Source organism: Paroedura picta, chromosome 3 (assembly GCF_049243985.1).
Source record: "Paroedura picta isolate Pp20150507F chromosome 3, Ppicta_v3.0, whole genome shotgun sequence".
NCBI classification, from domain to species: domain Eukaryota; kingdom Metazoa; phylum Chordata; class Lepidosauria; order Squamata; family Gekkonidae; genus Paroedura; species Paroedura picta.
In genome coordinates this window covers 84,228,601-84,243,887 of record NC_135371.1, presented here as the reverse complement: position 1 = coordinate 84,243,887, position 15,287 = coordinate 84,228,601, and the positions used below count along the sequence as shown (strand labels likewise).

The window sequence follows — 15,287 nt, the reverse complement described above, 5'->3', positions numbered from 1 at the left end:
GGTGAAGAGCTGTTGGCCTAAGTTGGTAATTATGCTAAGTTGGTAATTATGCTATCAATCTAGAAGTATGATGTGATGCAACTATAATAATGGACGTGAAAATCAAATCGTATCCATGTGTGTCCTCCTAATATTTAGGAAATGGGCCGGGGGGTGGAGCGTGTCTGGGGTGTCTGAGGGAATGGACCAGCCTCTCTTGCGATCCTGCCTACCAACTCCACCCCCCCCCCCCAATCATGCGCACCATGCTAGTGCCCGTTGTAACGCCAACAACGGGCTTGCCCTCTGGTGTATAAATATTTTAAACTTCTTTTTACAAAATGTCTATGCTTTCGGCCCTCCCAAGGATTTGATTATTAGGACTATTTTTAAAAAATTGCAATCAGCAAATTATTTGCATCAATAAATATAAATTGTATATTCTTCCCTATTAGGTAACTTACAAGGCCCCAGTCCCAACAGGAGAAGTTTATTTTGCTGAGAACTTTGATAAAGGAACTTTTGCAGGGTAAGTGGTAGTCGAAAGAAGCGTTCATAAATTTATACCTGGAAAGCATGTCTTATAACAAAGCTTACAGGTCAGTTATCGCTCATTATTAGCCGTTAGTAATGACTTATATAATAATATTTCTTTCAGTATTTTAAAAAGTTGAGGCTTTGCGATTTGCACATCTCAGTCAGTTAAGCCATAACTGTTGAGCACACCAATTTAAATGCCTGGTGGGATTTTTTTTTGTCCGTTAATGCCCTTGCTGTAGTATTTGGTTTTTAATGTCCAGTGGATTTTTAATTTCAGGTGGGCTCTTTCCAAGGCTAAGAAGGAAGACACAGATGATGAAATTGCCAAATATGACGGTGAGTACAGCACTTTGCTTGCTCTTCTTCTCTGTGGTATGAGCAGAACTCTTAAATTTTGGGGTACCAATACTGTGTCTTTTTGGGGGGTTTTCACTCAGCCATTGTAAAATAAATACTTCTCAAAACAATTTAAGTCAACATGATTGTCTTGCAAAATTATTTTGACACCTTTAGGTTAGTACATGTTTTTGTAGCCAAGGTTGTGAATCATGTAGAGTTGACGTGTCAGACTTTCCCTACAGTGAACATTTATGTGGCTATGCATGATGGAAAAAAGATTTGTGTGAAATCTCTAGCTACCGTACTTGCATAACTAAGAGTGCAAGATGAGTTTGCTTACTATTTTTCAGCAATAATTTATACTTCTATCTTCATTAAACCTAATCTTATCCATGTGTGTCCTCTTAATATTTTGGAAACCGGCCGGGGGGTGGAGCGTGCTTCCTTGGGGATGGGTTGTGGACAGAAAGTGCTTGACCTGCTATCAGTGTTTTGCCTCATCTGCTTGGCATCCACTTTCAGCGTGGAAAACAGCAGGCCAGGCCATCTGGCGAGTCTGCCCTGTCCCCTTTATTTGGTGCAGGGCACCTGCACACAGTGGCCATGGTGGCCGGCGGCAAAAGTTTACAGTGTTGAGGGCGTAGGGGGGTCCCCAAGGAGACCCTCCCTCTGGCAAATGCATCTCGGCAGCAGCACCTGCTGCAGGAGTGGGGGAGGAGGAGCTGGTGCCTGTCGGTGCTGCAGCTTCTGTCCTTCCTGGGCAAAGTCCTCTGTGCATTCGCAGCGCTGAAGGCGCCTCTTTACCGCCTCTGCAGAGTCTCTCTACCAATGGCCTGGAACTCGGGAGGCGCCAGCCACTCCGAGTGCATCCACAACCTCCGCAGTGAGTGCGGAGAGTGCTGCAGGCCGGCGACCTGGCCCAGCCAGGGAATGCAGCGGGGAAGGAAGGGACCAGACTCTCGTGATCTCGCCTACTAACTCCCCCCAAGCACACACACGCACCATGCTAGTGCCCGTTGTATCGCCAACAATGGGCTTGAACTCTAGTTTTAATATAATCTAATTTGTGTAAGTTTGATTTTAGAGAATTATGATATAAAGCAAACTAAAATCCTAATTAAATAAAATTATTTGTGCTTAAGTCCACTGAAATAAACTTTCATTATTGACTTAAATGGAGCTAAAGCTACTTCTGCATTTATGCCTGTTTATTTATGTAGCGTATAAAGGCTGTTTTCAGTGGTAAACTTGTGTCTGTGTTCTGTCACTTCAAGGATTTCCTAAAAGTGTGCTTGTCAAGGAGAAGGGTTATAGCCTAGTCTTCTCCCTGACGTGCAGTTTTTTAAAGTATGTTTTTGGAAGGAAGACCACTTAGTTATGATTTCAGCTACAGTCTGAAGTGGCAAAAACCATACACAGTGGGTTGTATCCTGAAGCTCAGGTGAAGGCAGTGAGTGCCATCATCCTAATGTGAATCCATCTAACGGGATCTACTGCCGTTACACAGAGTGGTAGGATATAATCTAATAGGAAGTAGGCCAGAATCCTTCAAGAGCATTGAAATTTTCACCTTCTCACCATGTCTACTCTCCTGTTACTTGCAATGGTTTTTAAAAAAATTATTTAGCTCTCTTAAACATTTTCTCACTCCCTTTTGGAATTCTGCGTATGGAAAATATTATGCTGGAATTTATTCACATCATCATCACTCCTATTCCAGGATTGATCAGTGTTGGTTCTTGAAGTCTATTTTGGTGAAGGCTGTAAATTTTTTCAAAAAATATACCAGGCAGATAAGGAACAACCAAATGGATGGCTCCTTTTTTTGTAAAGATATTCCTGCAAATAAATTTTCAGAAGAACACCATAAAATTCTGAATCAAAGAATCTTGACACAGGAAATAAATGAGGCTATTACTGCAATGAAGCCTCAAAAGGCTCCGGGGCAGGATGGCCTTTCTCCCTCCGGGTCAGGAGGACAGCTGGATGGGTGTTTCCCATCTCTCATTGAGGGAGGCAGGTCATTTGCATATTTTGCCTTCCGGTGGGAAACGCCCCTTCATCTCCAGTCTTCTTCCTGCCTCGCGAGGGAGCAGATGTGACTTTAGTGTCTTGTTCTGTCTGCGTGCAAGGAGACTGAGTTAGAAAGAATTTATTGTGGGCTGCATTAGAATCAGCCGCGCTTGTTGTTCGGGCCGCATTCGACGAGCTAGAGCTCTCCCTCCTCGGCTGCGCCGGATTGGGCAGCGGGAGAGAGCTCCGCGGTGGCGACCGCGTGCTTGGCTTGTGGCCGGCAGCCATTTTGGGTGGCATTCACCGAAATGGCGGCAGAGCGCCAGGAAGGCGTGTTTTCCTCCAAGGAGGACACCAGCCTCCAGGAGTCCCCTGTCGACATCGGGGAGAAGGTGGCTGAGACGAGCGGGCCTGATCTGGTGACGAAGATGGCAGTGGAGCAAGGACAGCACTCCAAGGCTGCCAGGGCCAAAAATCGTGCTCGTTGCCCCCCAAAGCCGTCTGACTCAGCGGCTATGGGTAAGGGGCTGGATCAAGATGTGCCTAGCTCATCAGCCAGGAGGCAAGCAGGCACTGAGGACTCCACCTCTTCTGTGCAGACCAGGGACCGGCAGGACACTGGTAATGTTGAGGCCAGTTCTGGCCAGATTTCTTTACCTGCAGACTTATTGTTAATGGTTAAAAATACTGTGCAGACGGAGATTGCCAAAGTATGTCAACAACTGCTACCTAGTGTGTCCAGGCCTTCATGTTCCAGGTCCAGGTCTTCTTCCCCGGAGTCCAGAGCATCCAGGAGGAGCTCTTCCCATAGGAGGTCTCCCAGGGCGCAACGTCCCAGGGCTCGCTGGCCAACTAAGGCAGCGCAGAAGAGGCCTCATTGCTCTCGGCAGCAATCTCCTTCCTCTGAGGAGGAAATGGAAATCAGGGAGAGGGAAGAAGGTGAATTTATTACAGATGTGGAAGAGGTGGAGCCTTCAGGTACCTCAGCAGACTGAACGTTTTTTCAATGCTGAGGATTTTCAGTTTTTGTTAAATAAGTCCATTTCTATTTTGGGATTAAAGCAGTCAGGTTCAGAGGAACCACCTACCAAACAAGCTAGAAAATACTATGGCCCTTGGGGCAGTGGTGAATTTTTTCCCAAGCCTGAGACGAACTTGAAGAATTTTCCTATGCCAGAGTCTTTTGAAAGAAAGATTAGGGCAGAATGGGAGAAACCGCTAGTGACTAAGCAGTTTCCATCATTCATCAGGAAAAGGTATGCCTTACCTGATTATGCTGAGTCCTTCCTACAGGTGCCAGTCATAGATGGACCAGTGGCAGCGCTCCAGTCATCAGGACTGGTTTCTGAAGATGGGGAAGGTTTCCTTAAAGACGTGATGGATCGCAAGTCTGAGACTGCATTGCGTAAGGCGCATGAAGCGATGGCCATGGCTATTAGAGCAGCTACAACAGCTTCGGTGGTGGCTAGGGCGTCTATGGCCTGGTGCAAGAAGCTGCTTTCACTCATTCCAGAGTCAGAGGGGCGGTTGCAGGAGGGAAACAGTAGGATTCTAAAAGCTTCAGCTTTCAATGTGGATGCCTCTCTAGATATCGTGGTTTTCGCAGCGCAAGCCATGGCATCGGCAGCAGTGGCCAGGAGGCTCTTATGGCTCAAGGCCTGGCAGGCCATTCTAAGACCACAGTCATGGCATACCCCTTCCAGGGAGATAAATTGATTGGGGATTCCTTAGATCGCGTATTGATAGAGACCAGGGATAAGAAAAAGGCCTTCCCAAGGCGCATTCGCAGGGATGGGAAGCCCTTTCCACCAGCCTTCCGGGGTCAGGGTTCAGGTCCCAGGTTTCGACCGGAAGGCAGAAGGGGGTCCTGGGGTCAATCAAGACAGTCCTTCCGTAGGGGGACATTCAATAATAGAAACAATAGAGTCAGACAGCAGAGACCAGATCGCGCAGACGGTGACAACAAGGGATCTCAGGCATGACTCCCAGAGTTTGCCAGTGGGGGGAAGGCTGGCTGGAGTTCTCGCAGGAATGGCGGGATCCCAGGATAGACGGCTGGTCTCAGGAATTGGTATAATGGGGGTACAGAATAGAGTTCAGATAATGACCTCCAGACAGATTCTTTCCTTCCCCCATATCCAAGGACCCAGTAAAAAGGGGCCGTATGTTTCAAGCTATAGAACACTTAGTAACCATAAGAGCGATAGAACCGGTACCACCAGAGGGACAGGGAGTTTACTCTCTACTGTTCACGGTGCCCAAAAAGACGGGATTGGAGGGCCATCCTCAATCTAAAGTTTGTAAACTCATTTATCCCTTTAAAGAAGTTCCAGATGGAAACATTAAAATCCATAGCAGAGGCCTTGCAAAAAGGGGAATTTCTGACATCCTTAGATCTCAAAGAGGCTTATCTGCACATACCCATAGCGGCAGAACACAGAAGGTTCTTACGTTTTTGCGCCGGGGGGCGGCATTATCAATACAGAGCGCTCCTGTTTGGGCTCTCCACCGCTCCTCAGGTATTCACGAAGTTAGTGGTGAATATGGTGGCCATCTTGAGACAGGAGGGCATGCACATACACCCGTAGTTAGACGATCTGATCAGGGCGCCATCGCTCGAGTTAGCGAGCCAGTTCACACACAGGGCGATCGTGGTGTTCGAGCACTTTGGGTTTGTAGTCAACAAGGAAAAGAGTTCCCTGGTCCCAGCGCAGAGGTTAGAGCATCTGGGGGTGGAGATAGACACAGTTCTTTGTGCCCTGTTTCTTCCTCAGAGCAAGATACTAAAAACGATTCAGTTAGTGTCTCAGGTGATTCAGGCCAGACGGTCATCGCTTCTGCAGCTGGCGAAGGTTCTAGGAGTCTTGGTATCCAAAACAGAGGCCATTCAATGGGGCAGAGCTCGGGCCAGACCTCTTCAAAAGGCACTCAGACCGTTCCAGGAGTGGATATCGAAGAAAAGGGACGTGCCAGTAATGTTAGACCAACAGGTCAAGCTCAGACTGAGATGGTGGACTATCAGATCCCATTTGAACAAGGGAAAGGTTTTCCTCCACGAGCAGTTGCAGCAGGTGTTCACAGATGCAAGCCTTTTCGGCTGGGGGGCGATGTACAATGGCACACCGGCGCAGGGAGTCAGACGTGTCCTTGAGATTTACGTTAGGAGGACAGCCAATCTTAGGAAGTCTGATTCGCTGTTCGTATTCCTGTCAGGGTCCAAGGTGGGAGAGCCACTGACTAAGGCAGCTATCAGCAGGCAGGTCAGAGCCTGCATCGTGGAAGCGTATAAGGCTGCGGGGGAGGAGATTCCACAGGGCATTACAGCGCATTTGCTGCGCAGTGCTGCAACTTTGGCGGCTTTTGCCAGAAACGCCTCAGTGGAAGAGGTGTGCAGGGCAGCTACCTGGTTTACTCCCACATTTGTCAAACATTATAGAATTCAGGATAGAGAGACGGAACAGGCAGCCTTCGGGCGCAGAGTTCTGTCGCACGTGATGGACCATGTTGGACCCTCCCTTGGTTAGGGACTGTTCTTGTAAGTCCCATCCAGCTGTCCTCCTGACCCGGAGGGAGAACGACCACTGGTTTACATAACGAGAGGGGTCCTTCTCCTCAGGGGTCAGGAGGACAGCTGGTCCCACCCATAAGGTGGTCCATCACATCACTGTTGTTGTTTGGTTCGGGGAAATCCTTGCATGCGCAGACTAGCTGAGATTATGGCACATATGTGGCTGGTTGCCTTCCATGTTGAGTTCTTGTATGTTCGAGATAATGCAGATTGCTTTTCAGAGTAAGACGATATTACTCAGAGGTCCGCAGATGGATGGAATGGCGCTCCGGAAGTTTCGACTGGAGATGAAGGGGCGTTTCCCACCAGAAGGCAAAATATGCAAATGACCTGCCTCCCTCAATGAGAGATGGGAAACACCCATCCAGCTGTCCTCCTGACCCCTGAGGAGAAGGACCCCTCTCGGTATGTAAACCAGTGGTCATTCTTCAATATATTACAAGAAATTGGCTCACGTAATTACACCTGCATTGCTCCAGATCTTAAATGATGTAATTGATCACCCGGAGAAGAAACTACCAGTATCTTGGCATCAAGCAGCAATAACTCTTATCCATAAAGAAGGCTTTGACCCATTCTCCCCAAACTCTTATGGACCCATTTCATTGCTTAGTGTGGATTATAAGATTTTTGCAAAGATCTTAGCAGAGAGCCTGAAAAGGTGTATCAGCAATGTGGTACATACTGATCAGATGGGTTTTATGCCTAAGAGATTAATGAGGAATAATGTTTTGTTTTAAACGCAGTAGTTGTCCGTAAAAACCACTTGCAGACAGCTTTTCTCTTTTTGGATACTGAAAAAGCATTTGACGTTTGTTGGAAATTTCTCCAAGCTACTTTAGACTGGTTAGAATGCGGAGAGATATTTGCAAGTTTAATTCAACATATATACACCGTTCAAGACGCAAGAATTTTGATTAATGGAATGTTGACTAAGGACATAATTCAAACAGGAAAAAGTACCAGACAAGGCTGCCCACTATCTCCATTGCTGTTCAACTTGGTTTTGGAAATGTTAGCAATTAAAATACGAGCATCGGACAAGCTTACAGGGATAAAAGTGGAAGGAGAGGAATTTTATGTTAAAAAGTTATGCAGATGGTGTTGTTTGTATATTAACTAACCCATTGACAGCCATTTCAGAACTGTTTGATCTGTTGAAAGACTTAGAGTCAAAACAAAAATTATATTGATAGGAGTACCAGATGATGAGATGCAATGGATTAGAGTTAATTTTGGCTGTGAAGTTAACCCAAAGACAGTCATATATATTGGAGTATATCTTGGGGTTGATTCTTCCAGGCTGATCTTACCTATGCTTAACTTTCTGTTCCAAGTATTACCCTTATCAATTAAAGATGAGACTATCAATAAATGGCAAGCTGAAATAAATAAGTTTATTTGGAACTATAAGAGACCAAGATTGGCTTTTCAAATTCTGCAAGAGGAGAAGAAAGAGGTGGTCAAGCTGTACCAAATCTGAAACTTTATTTGCACTCAACCACTCTAACTGATCATGCAGACTGGATTACAGATCCAATGGCCAGAGACTCAACTTTGGAAAAAGCCGGTTTAGGAGAAGGATTTCACAGCATTTTCTGGCCCGTCTCGAAGAGTAAAAAAAAAAAGAGAGAGAGAAAACAAATCTTAATGAAAGGTCTTCTGAACTGTTGAAAATATGGAATAGAAATAACAGCAGATTCTCTTCCTTGCCCTCTTTGATAAAATCCCTAGTAGAACCTTATTTCACCAGAACACAGCAAAAAAAGCTAACCTGTTGAAAATATAGGGACTTGTTAACTAAGATAGGAGAATTCAAGGACATTCAAGCCTTAAAAAAGGAGTGGAAATGCAATGGTTAGAACACAATCAGCTGTTTTCCAGGTTTAAACCTGAATTTACCTTGAAAATGGACTTGGGAGTGCCACCACCGGAATTTGAGAATATTCTATTCCAAGCTGAAACCACACCTGCAAGGCCAAATCTATAAATTGTTGCTGAGATTTGACACAAAACAGGAGGTTAAGACATGTATGCTTAAATGGATGTAGAATTTGGAGACTAATATTACTATGGAAGATTGGGAACGTTTATGTGTAAGATTCCTACATTAACGAATAGCCAAATTTTGAGAGAAAATTAATATAAGGTATTCTATAGATGGTATATAACCCCTAAAGCAATTGCTGAAATGTCCAAGGGATATAATGATGATTGATGGAAATGTAAAGAAAAAGTGGGATCCTTTCTCCATATGTGGTGGAGATGTGAAAAAGTTTATAAATTTTGCGCAAAGTGCATGGTGTATTAGAAATGATGTTTAAAATTAAGTTTCCTTTGAGACCTGTATTTATGTTGTTGAAGTACTACCTCCTCATGTCAGAACTTTCTTCTTCTATGCTACAATGGCAGTGAGGTTAATATTGGCTAAGATATGGAAGTCCACGGAGACACCAACTATTCCATTATGGCTGGATAAGGTGGCTGAGTTATCGAAAATGGAAAACTCACCTCAATAGTCAATAGAAAATTGCCTGAAGAATACCAAGAACAATGACATTTTATATGGATTACCTCTACAATTGATCTACTAAGAAACCACCAATACTCCGAGAGGGGGAGGGTTGGAGGGATGTGTCACTATTTGTAATGGCTCATTATTCTTTCTGTTAGTTTTTAAACCAAATTAAAAATATTAATAAAAGAAAATATGCCGGAATTGAAGGTCAACACAGTCATTTCAGTAAACAACTATACACAGAATGTTAGTAGCTGGCTCATGAATTTCTTCTGGAAAATGCACATAGATTTAAATTACAACAATGTTCTCTGCATGTATTCACCCACATGAACATATCCAGTGGCACCTATATGGTAGAATTCTTGTATGTATTAAAGCAGATCTTTTAGAGCAATGCGTGCCTGTTTTTGGCATGGATTAATTTCAGCATGAAGTAGCTCCTAGTTGTACCAGTTTGGTTTAGAATTGTGTTTCTTTTGTACATTTGTATTTACTATTGAACTTAATTGCTGATTATTGCTGTCATCAGTAGCAAATAGTGTGCTCCAGTACAATACGTTGTGTAATTTACTCAATGGAAACTCGAGTGATTATAAATAGGAGGATTGGAAGTTATGTAGGAGTCTGTTGTGTGCAGTAGTAGTCTAATTATGAAATATAAAAGAGCCAGGAGCTGCTTCATACTTGATGTTGTTTCTTACAGGCAAATGGGAAATACAAGAGATGAAGGAAACAAAACTTCCAGGGGACAAAGGGCTTGTACTGTTGTCCCGGGCTAAACATCATGCAATCTCTGCCAAACTTACCAAGACATTTGTCTTTGATACCAAACCCCTCATTGTGCAGTAAGTGAAAACTTGCAATGTCATATATGTCTCCTGTTCCTAGAGTGGTATAGAGATTCTTTTAAAAATGGATCTTCACTCTTTTCTTAGATGTGACAGATTCATGTTGAATTTTAAAAGAGAGAAAAACAAAGTTGGCATTTTGCCTGAATATCTGGGATGGGTGGGCAAGGAGCAAGAGCATGTGGCAGCAATGAACTACAGTGAGTCTTCCTGAATATCCCCTATTCATGGAAATATTCCTAACATATGGGCTACATTCACTACAAACTTCAAAAAAGAGGTACTACATACAAAGGAAAGAGGGAAATAGTTGTTTGTATCCAGTGTTCATCTTCAGGTTTCTGTGCAGTCCCACATGGGTTCTGCGGAATCGCAGGCCTGCCACGGGGACTGCACAGAAGACCACTTGATGAACAACAGTTACAGGTAAGTGCAACCCTGTTTTCTGTCAGTTGAAAAATCATATCAGCAAATGTGACACTTGTGCTGAATATGTTTGTCAAAAGGTATTAAGGCAAAGCTAGTTGCAGTCCAAGATGAACTGCAAATATGCTGAAAACTCTCCCAATCAGTAAAGAATTATACAATATATATCAGGCAAAAGTAAGTGATTACACAATATATCAGGCAATCAGTGAATGGACTACAAGATGTGGTAATGTTTGAATCTGCAAGCAAGATTCCTGGTAAGACAAAATACTGTTGGCCCTTGGATTGTAGAACAGGGAGAAAAAACACAATGCTTGCAAGTGTAAGGCAACAACACAGTCATTGTAATATACAAACATCTCTTTAAGGCAATAAGGTAGTACAGAAAAGACATTACTCCTAATATGTCATCCCCTGATCTGAACCATCATACCACAGCTTTGCTGCCTCTACAAGAATGCTCCCTGTTTTGTGCTCTTTGCAAAATGATAGAAGCCTGGAGGCTTTCTGAATAACCTCAGGTAGAGGGTTGTTTGGACTATTCTGGTCTATCCAGGTTAGGACAATCTCTTCAGATCTAGAACGCTAAGCAAGGATGGCCCTGTGACCAGTAAGGAATACCAGGGTAACGATAAGAGACAGGCAATGACAAAATCTGGTTCTTGCTTTGAAAGTGCTGTGGGGTCTCCATAAGTCAGCCTTGACAGCAGACAGTTCTTTAATATTGGGTGTCCTCACAGGGAATGCTTCTAAACAGGCAATTAGGGGCTACAGGGGAAGAGCAGGAGGGATGTTTATGTTCCATAGAATTACTGTGAGCTGGGAAGTCTCCAGATCTTGCCTTGGTCTTATATTCATGTTGTTCTCTTAGTGCACCCGTCCTGCTGCACCTAAAAAGTGGGTAGTAATGTTTTATTTTACAAGGCTGTTGTGAAGAAGGGAGGAGGGAAGGAAGGGTAGGTCAGCTATTAGGAGATTGGGAAAGTTATATCTTCCTTAGACTGTTAACCTAGGAGAAATGTTCATTTAAGCTTAAATAATAAAATTACCCTTACCTCTACTCCTTGTGGTAGAGCTGTGGCTCAGTGGTAAAGCATCTGCTTTATATGCAGAAGGTTGTTGGTTCAGGGACTGGCATCTCCAGTTAAAAGAATCAGGTAGTGGGTAATGTAAAAGACCTCAGCACAAGTTCTTGAAGATTCACAGCCTCTATGCATAGATAATACAGACCTTAATAGACCCCAATGGTCTGATTCAGTATGAGGTAGCTTTATGTGTACCGATACTTTGAGTATATCCTATTTTTATTTCTGCTGCTAAGAAAGTACAGTTGGTAATGTAATCTAAAAGTTCTATAAAAGAGAATTGGTATTATGTTTTGCTGACTTCCTTAGAGTATGAAATGGTCTTCTAGAGCAAACTCAGGATATTTTGTGATGTTGTTCTTTCTGCTTTTATGTTCCAATTGAAATCAGGTATGAAGTAAATTTCCAAAATGGGATAGAATGTGGTGGTGCATATGTGAAGCTGCTTTCCAAAACCTCTGAACTAAACCTGGTTAGTAACACACATGCTGTAAAGTGTAATTAAAATTGTTGACTACAAGCTTTAGCTTTTTCAGCTTTTCTCTATGTCTGTCTAGGGAGGCTGGTGGTGATTCTTGTCAGTCACAAATCTTCTCTTAAATTTCTGATAAACTATGAAACCTTTCTTTTAGATCTCTTTAGGTATCATGCACTGCATTTAGGTATCATGCACTGCATAAACTGTAAACACAGTATGCATTTAGAATACTAGCTGCAGTGGCAGTGAACGTGACATTCTCTTTAAGAGTCTGTATTTTATAATTTTACTAGGAGCCCCCAGTTTTCCTGGCATCTAGAAGGCTGGCAACAACATCTGGGTAGGCATGGACTGTGTCCACTCATCCTTCTGCTTGCTGTCCTGACAGTGAAGAAGCCAGCAAAAGTGGCAGGACCAGTTCAGAGCATGCCTGCTCGGCCTTCCACAGCCTACTGGCAGGCAGGAGGGCAGAGAGTGTGGTGGCAGGATGGAGGTCACATGGATGGCCGCCCGGACCCCCAGAAGTTTACCTCCTGCCAGCCGTTGAAAATATGGGACATGCCAGGAGGTGGAAGACTGGGGTGGGGAAGAGCCTCTGATTGGCTTCTGTGAGGGAGAGCTCTTACCTTATTGGGGGAATTATTCCCTAGTGAGGGCCAGTCAGTCCCCTGGTGAGGCACACATAATTGGAAGGATGGTGAGGTTTTTATGTATAAAGAAGATAGTATTGTTCAGTTACCTTTTTTTTTTTTTTGCCCTCCAAAGTTGTGGTATTAAGGAGAAGAGATACTCCAACTTGATTGATTGATTATTTATTACGGTCATTGACCAGCATCAAGGTATCTACAGACCACATACATTATTACAGCGTTTTAACAGGACACTTGGCATCAGGCAAACTCTGTGTTGGATTTTAATTATTTCTGTTGATAAAATCAGTCTCTGGAAGATTCTTGATGTGTTTAACTGAGCATAGGAAGAATGAAACTTAGCAATCATTTATGCCATTTTTTGAAGCCCATTTATTCCAGTAAAAAGGTTTCTCTGTTTCTTTTTAAAGGATCAATTCCATGACAAAACTCCCTATACAATCATGTTTGGCCCTGACAAATGTGGGGAAGATTACAAATTGCACTTCATCTTTCGACACAAGAGCCCAAAGACTGGCAAATATGAGGAGAAGCATGCAAAGCGTCCTGATGCAGACTTGAAGAATTACTTTACAGATAAAAAGACTCATCTTTATACATTGAGTAAAGCAATGCATATTATTATTTATCTATTATGTTGTTTATAGCCCACCTTTCTCCCCAGTAGGGGCCCAAAGTGGCTCACATTGTTCTCCCCATATTATCTCTGTGAGGTAGGTTAGGCTGACAGCATTTGACTGGCCAAAGGTCACCCAGAAATCTTTCATGGCAGAAGTGAGGATTTGAACTTGAGTCTACTAAATCCGAGTCCAAAACTCTAATCATTGTGCCATGCTAGCTCTCATATTTAGACACTTTGTATTTTTGGGGTGGAAGTCCAGTGTGGATAGCTCTTATGAATGGCACAAGAAGGGACTCTGGGAGCTCTAACTTGTAGTAGTGAACTGTGCTGTGAAGAACTAACTTTTCATTGTCTGTCTTGTGCAGCCCCACATTGGGACTGCACAAGTGCAGGCCGGCCACAAAAGTCTTTTCTAGCTGTAGCTGTATAGGGGGCACTACCACTCTGTCATGGTGTGCATGCATGCAGTTTCTCGCCGTAACGCACACGTGACCTAGATGGAGCGCCCCTCTTCCCTCAGTTACTTTTTTGCCACCGTGAAGAATAGTCGCTCTATGGTTAGCTCTGATCCTTTGATAGGGCTTCAAAGGCAATTTTCAAGAAGTGTTATCATTGTGGAGTGAAGATCCTGCAAACGGATGATCACGACTTCTGTCTCCTTTGCCTCAGCGAGGCTCATAATGTTGGGGCATGTAAGATCTACCAACGCTTTACCTCGAAGGCCAGGTCAGATTGCTCTGTCAGACTGAAGGCAGCGTTTTGGGAAAAAGCCCTGAAAGGTCCACAACCTCCAGCCCCTTTCAAGCCAGTATCTGAGCCTTCCTCCATCCTGTCCTTACCCCCAGATCGGTATCGGTTCATTCCACCAGATCTGTTGTGACCGTGGTTCTAACTTAGGTGGAAAAACTCAAAACGGTTCTGTCTGTCCCTGGCTCCCGCAACCTTGGAAGCCATTCCGGTTCCAGCCACTCCGGCTCAGTCTTCAGACGTTCATACCAAGAAGGCAAGAAAGACTAAACACAACTCCCGTTCTTCCCATTTGGATTATGGAACAGTTGCTCAATCCATGGCTCCTTCTACTTCTACAGTTCCATTCCAAGAGCATCCTCCCATTCAGGCTTCCTGTTCGGCTTTAAAGGCTCAACCTCCATTGGTTCCATCTATGGTTCCGTTGACACAGCAAACTCCATCTCCAGTCCCCTTGGGCCCCAGTCATTCACTGCAACCACATTCGGCTCCGACGGTTTGGTACTCAGCCTCACAAGCTTCATATGATCAATCCCCCGTCTACGTGGGTCAATGGGACTAGCCGTACGAGGGTGAACTACCTGCGTCCATTGGTATTGAGGAATACCACCTCCAGGACCAAGAGATTGCAATGAAAGAAGGCAAGCTCCTCCAAACTCCACCTTCTAGTACCGCTTCAGATCCCTCCCTGGAGGCCTAGGTTGGGGATTCCTTTCCCTTGAATCCATCTGAGGATTATCGCTTCCACTTGGAGCAACTCCTTCGTATGGCCAAGGTTCTGGAGCTGGATATCTCTTCAACAGATGCTTGCCATAAGGACAGGGTCTTTAGCTGCTTATATTCTTCCACCTCCATCTTCCTTCCTATCCTAGAGCGTTTCAAGGATCTCACCATCCCGATATGGAAAAAGCCAGCTTCTGCCTTCCCCATCACCAGGAAGCCCAATTCCTTTTATAAAGTGAGAGCGGATTCTGCCTCCTTCTTCTCCACCCACCCGCCATTTACCTCTTCTGTCCTGCAGGATATGCAAATCAAGCAGCATCCTGATCAGCATGCAGCTTCCTTGGACAGGGAAAGCCGCAAACTTGATGGACTAGGCTGCAAAGCCTATTCATCTGCGGCCTTGTCTTTCTGCATAGCTAATTACCAGGCCATTAGTGCAGGATATCACATGGTGTTATGGGAAGGTATCTCTGAATACCTGGACATGCTTCCTATTGAGGAAAAAGGCCTAGCTAAGATCCTTCAGACTGAGGCCCTGTGGACATCCAAGCAGGCAATTAGTGCAGGTCATTCAGCAGAAGTGGCTGCCCAGGCCATAGCCACAGCGATTACCCTCTGCCGCTACTCTTAGCTGCGGGGAACTTCCTTAACACTTGATGCCAGAAGCAAGGTTGAGGACCTGCCATTCAAAAAGGACACCCTTTTTGCTGCTGCCATGGATAACTTCCTCAACTCGATGAAAAAA

At 44.3% G+C, this 15,287-nt stretch overlaps 1 protein-coding gene across 5 annotated transcripts in view; it reads left to right on the top strand.

The window, feature by feature from the left end:
* CANX (calnexin) overlaps window positions 1–15,287 on the top strand; it is a 51,631-nt gene that overhangs the window by 14,071 nt on the left and 22,273 nt on the right. For all 5 annotated transcript variants that reach the window (XM_077326639.1, XM_077326636.1, XM_077326635.1 and 2 more), the window contains 5 exons: window positions 435–508; window positions 797–855; window positions 9,664–9,805; window positions 11,713–11,794; window positions 12,861–13,053. In XM_077326639.1, the coding sequence (XP_077182754.1) occupies window positions 435–508; window positions 797–855; window positions 9,664–9,805; window positions 11,713–11,794; window positions 12,861–13,053 (550 nt within the window). The remainder of the gene's footprint in view (window positions 1–434; window positions 509–796; window positions 856–9,663; window positions 9,806–11,712; window positions 11,795–12,860; window positions 13,054–15,287) is intronic.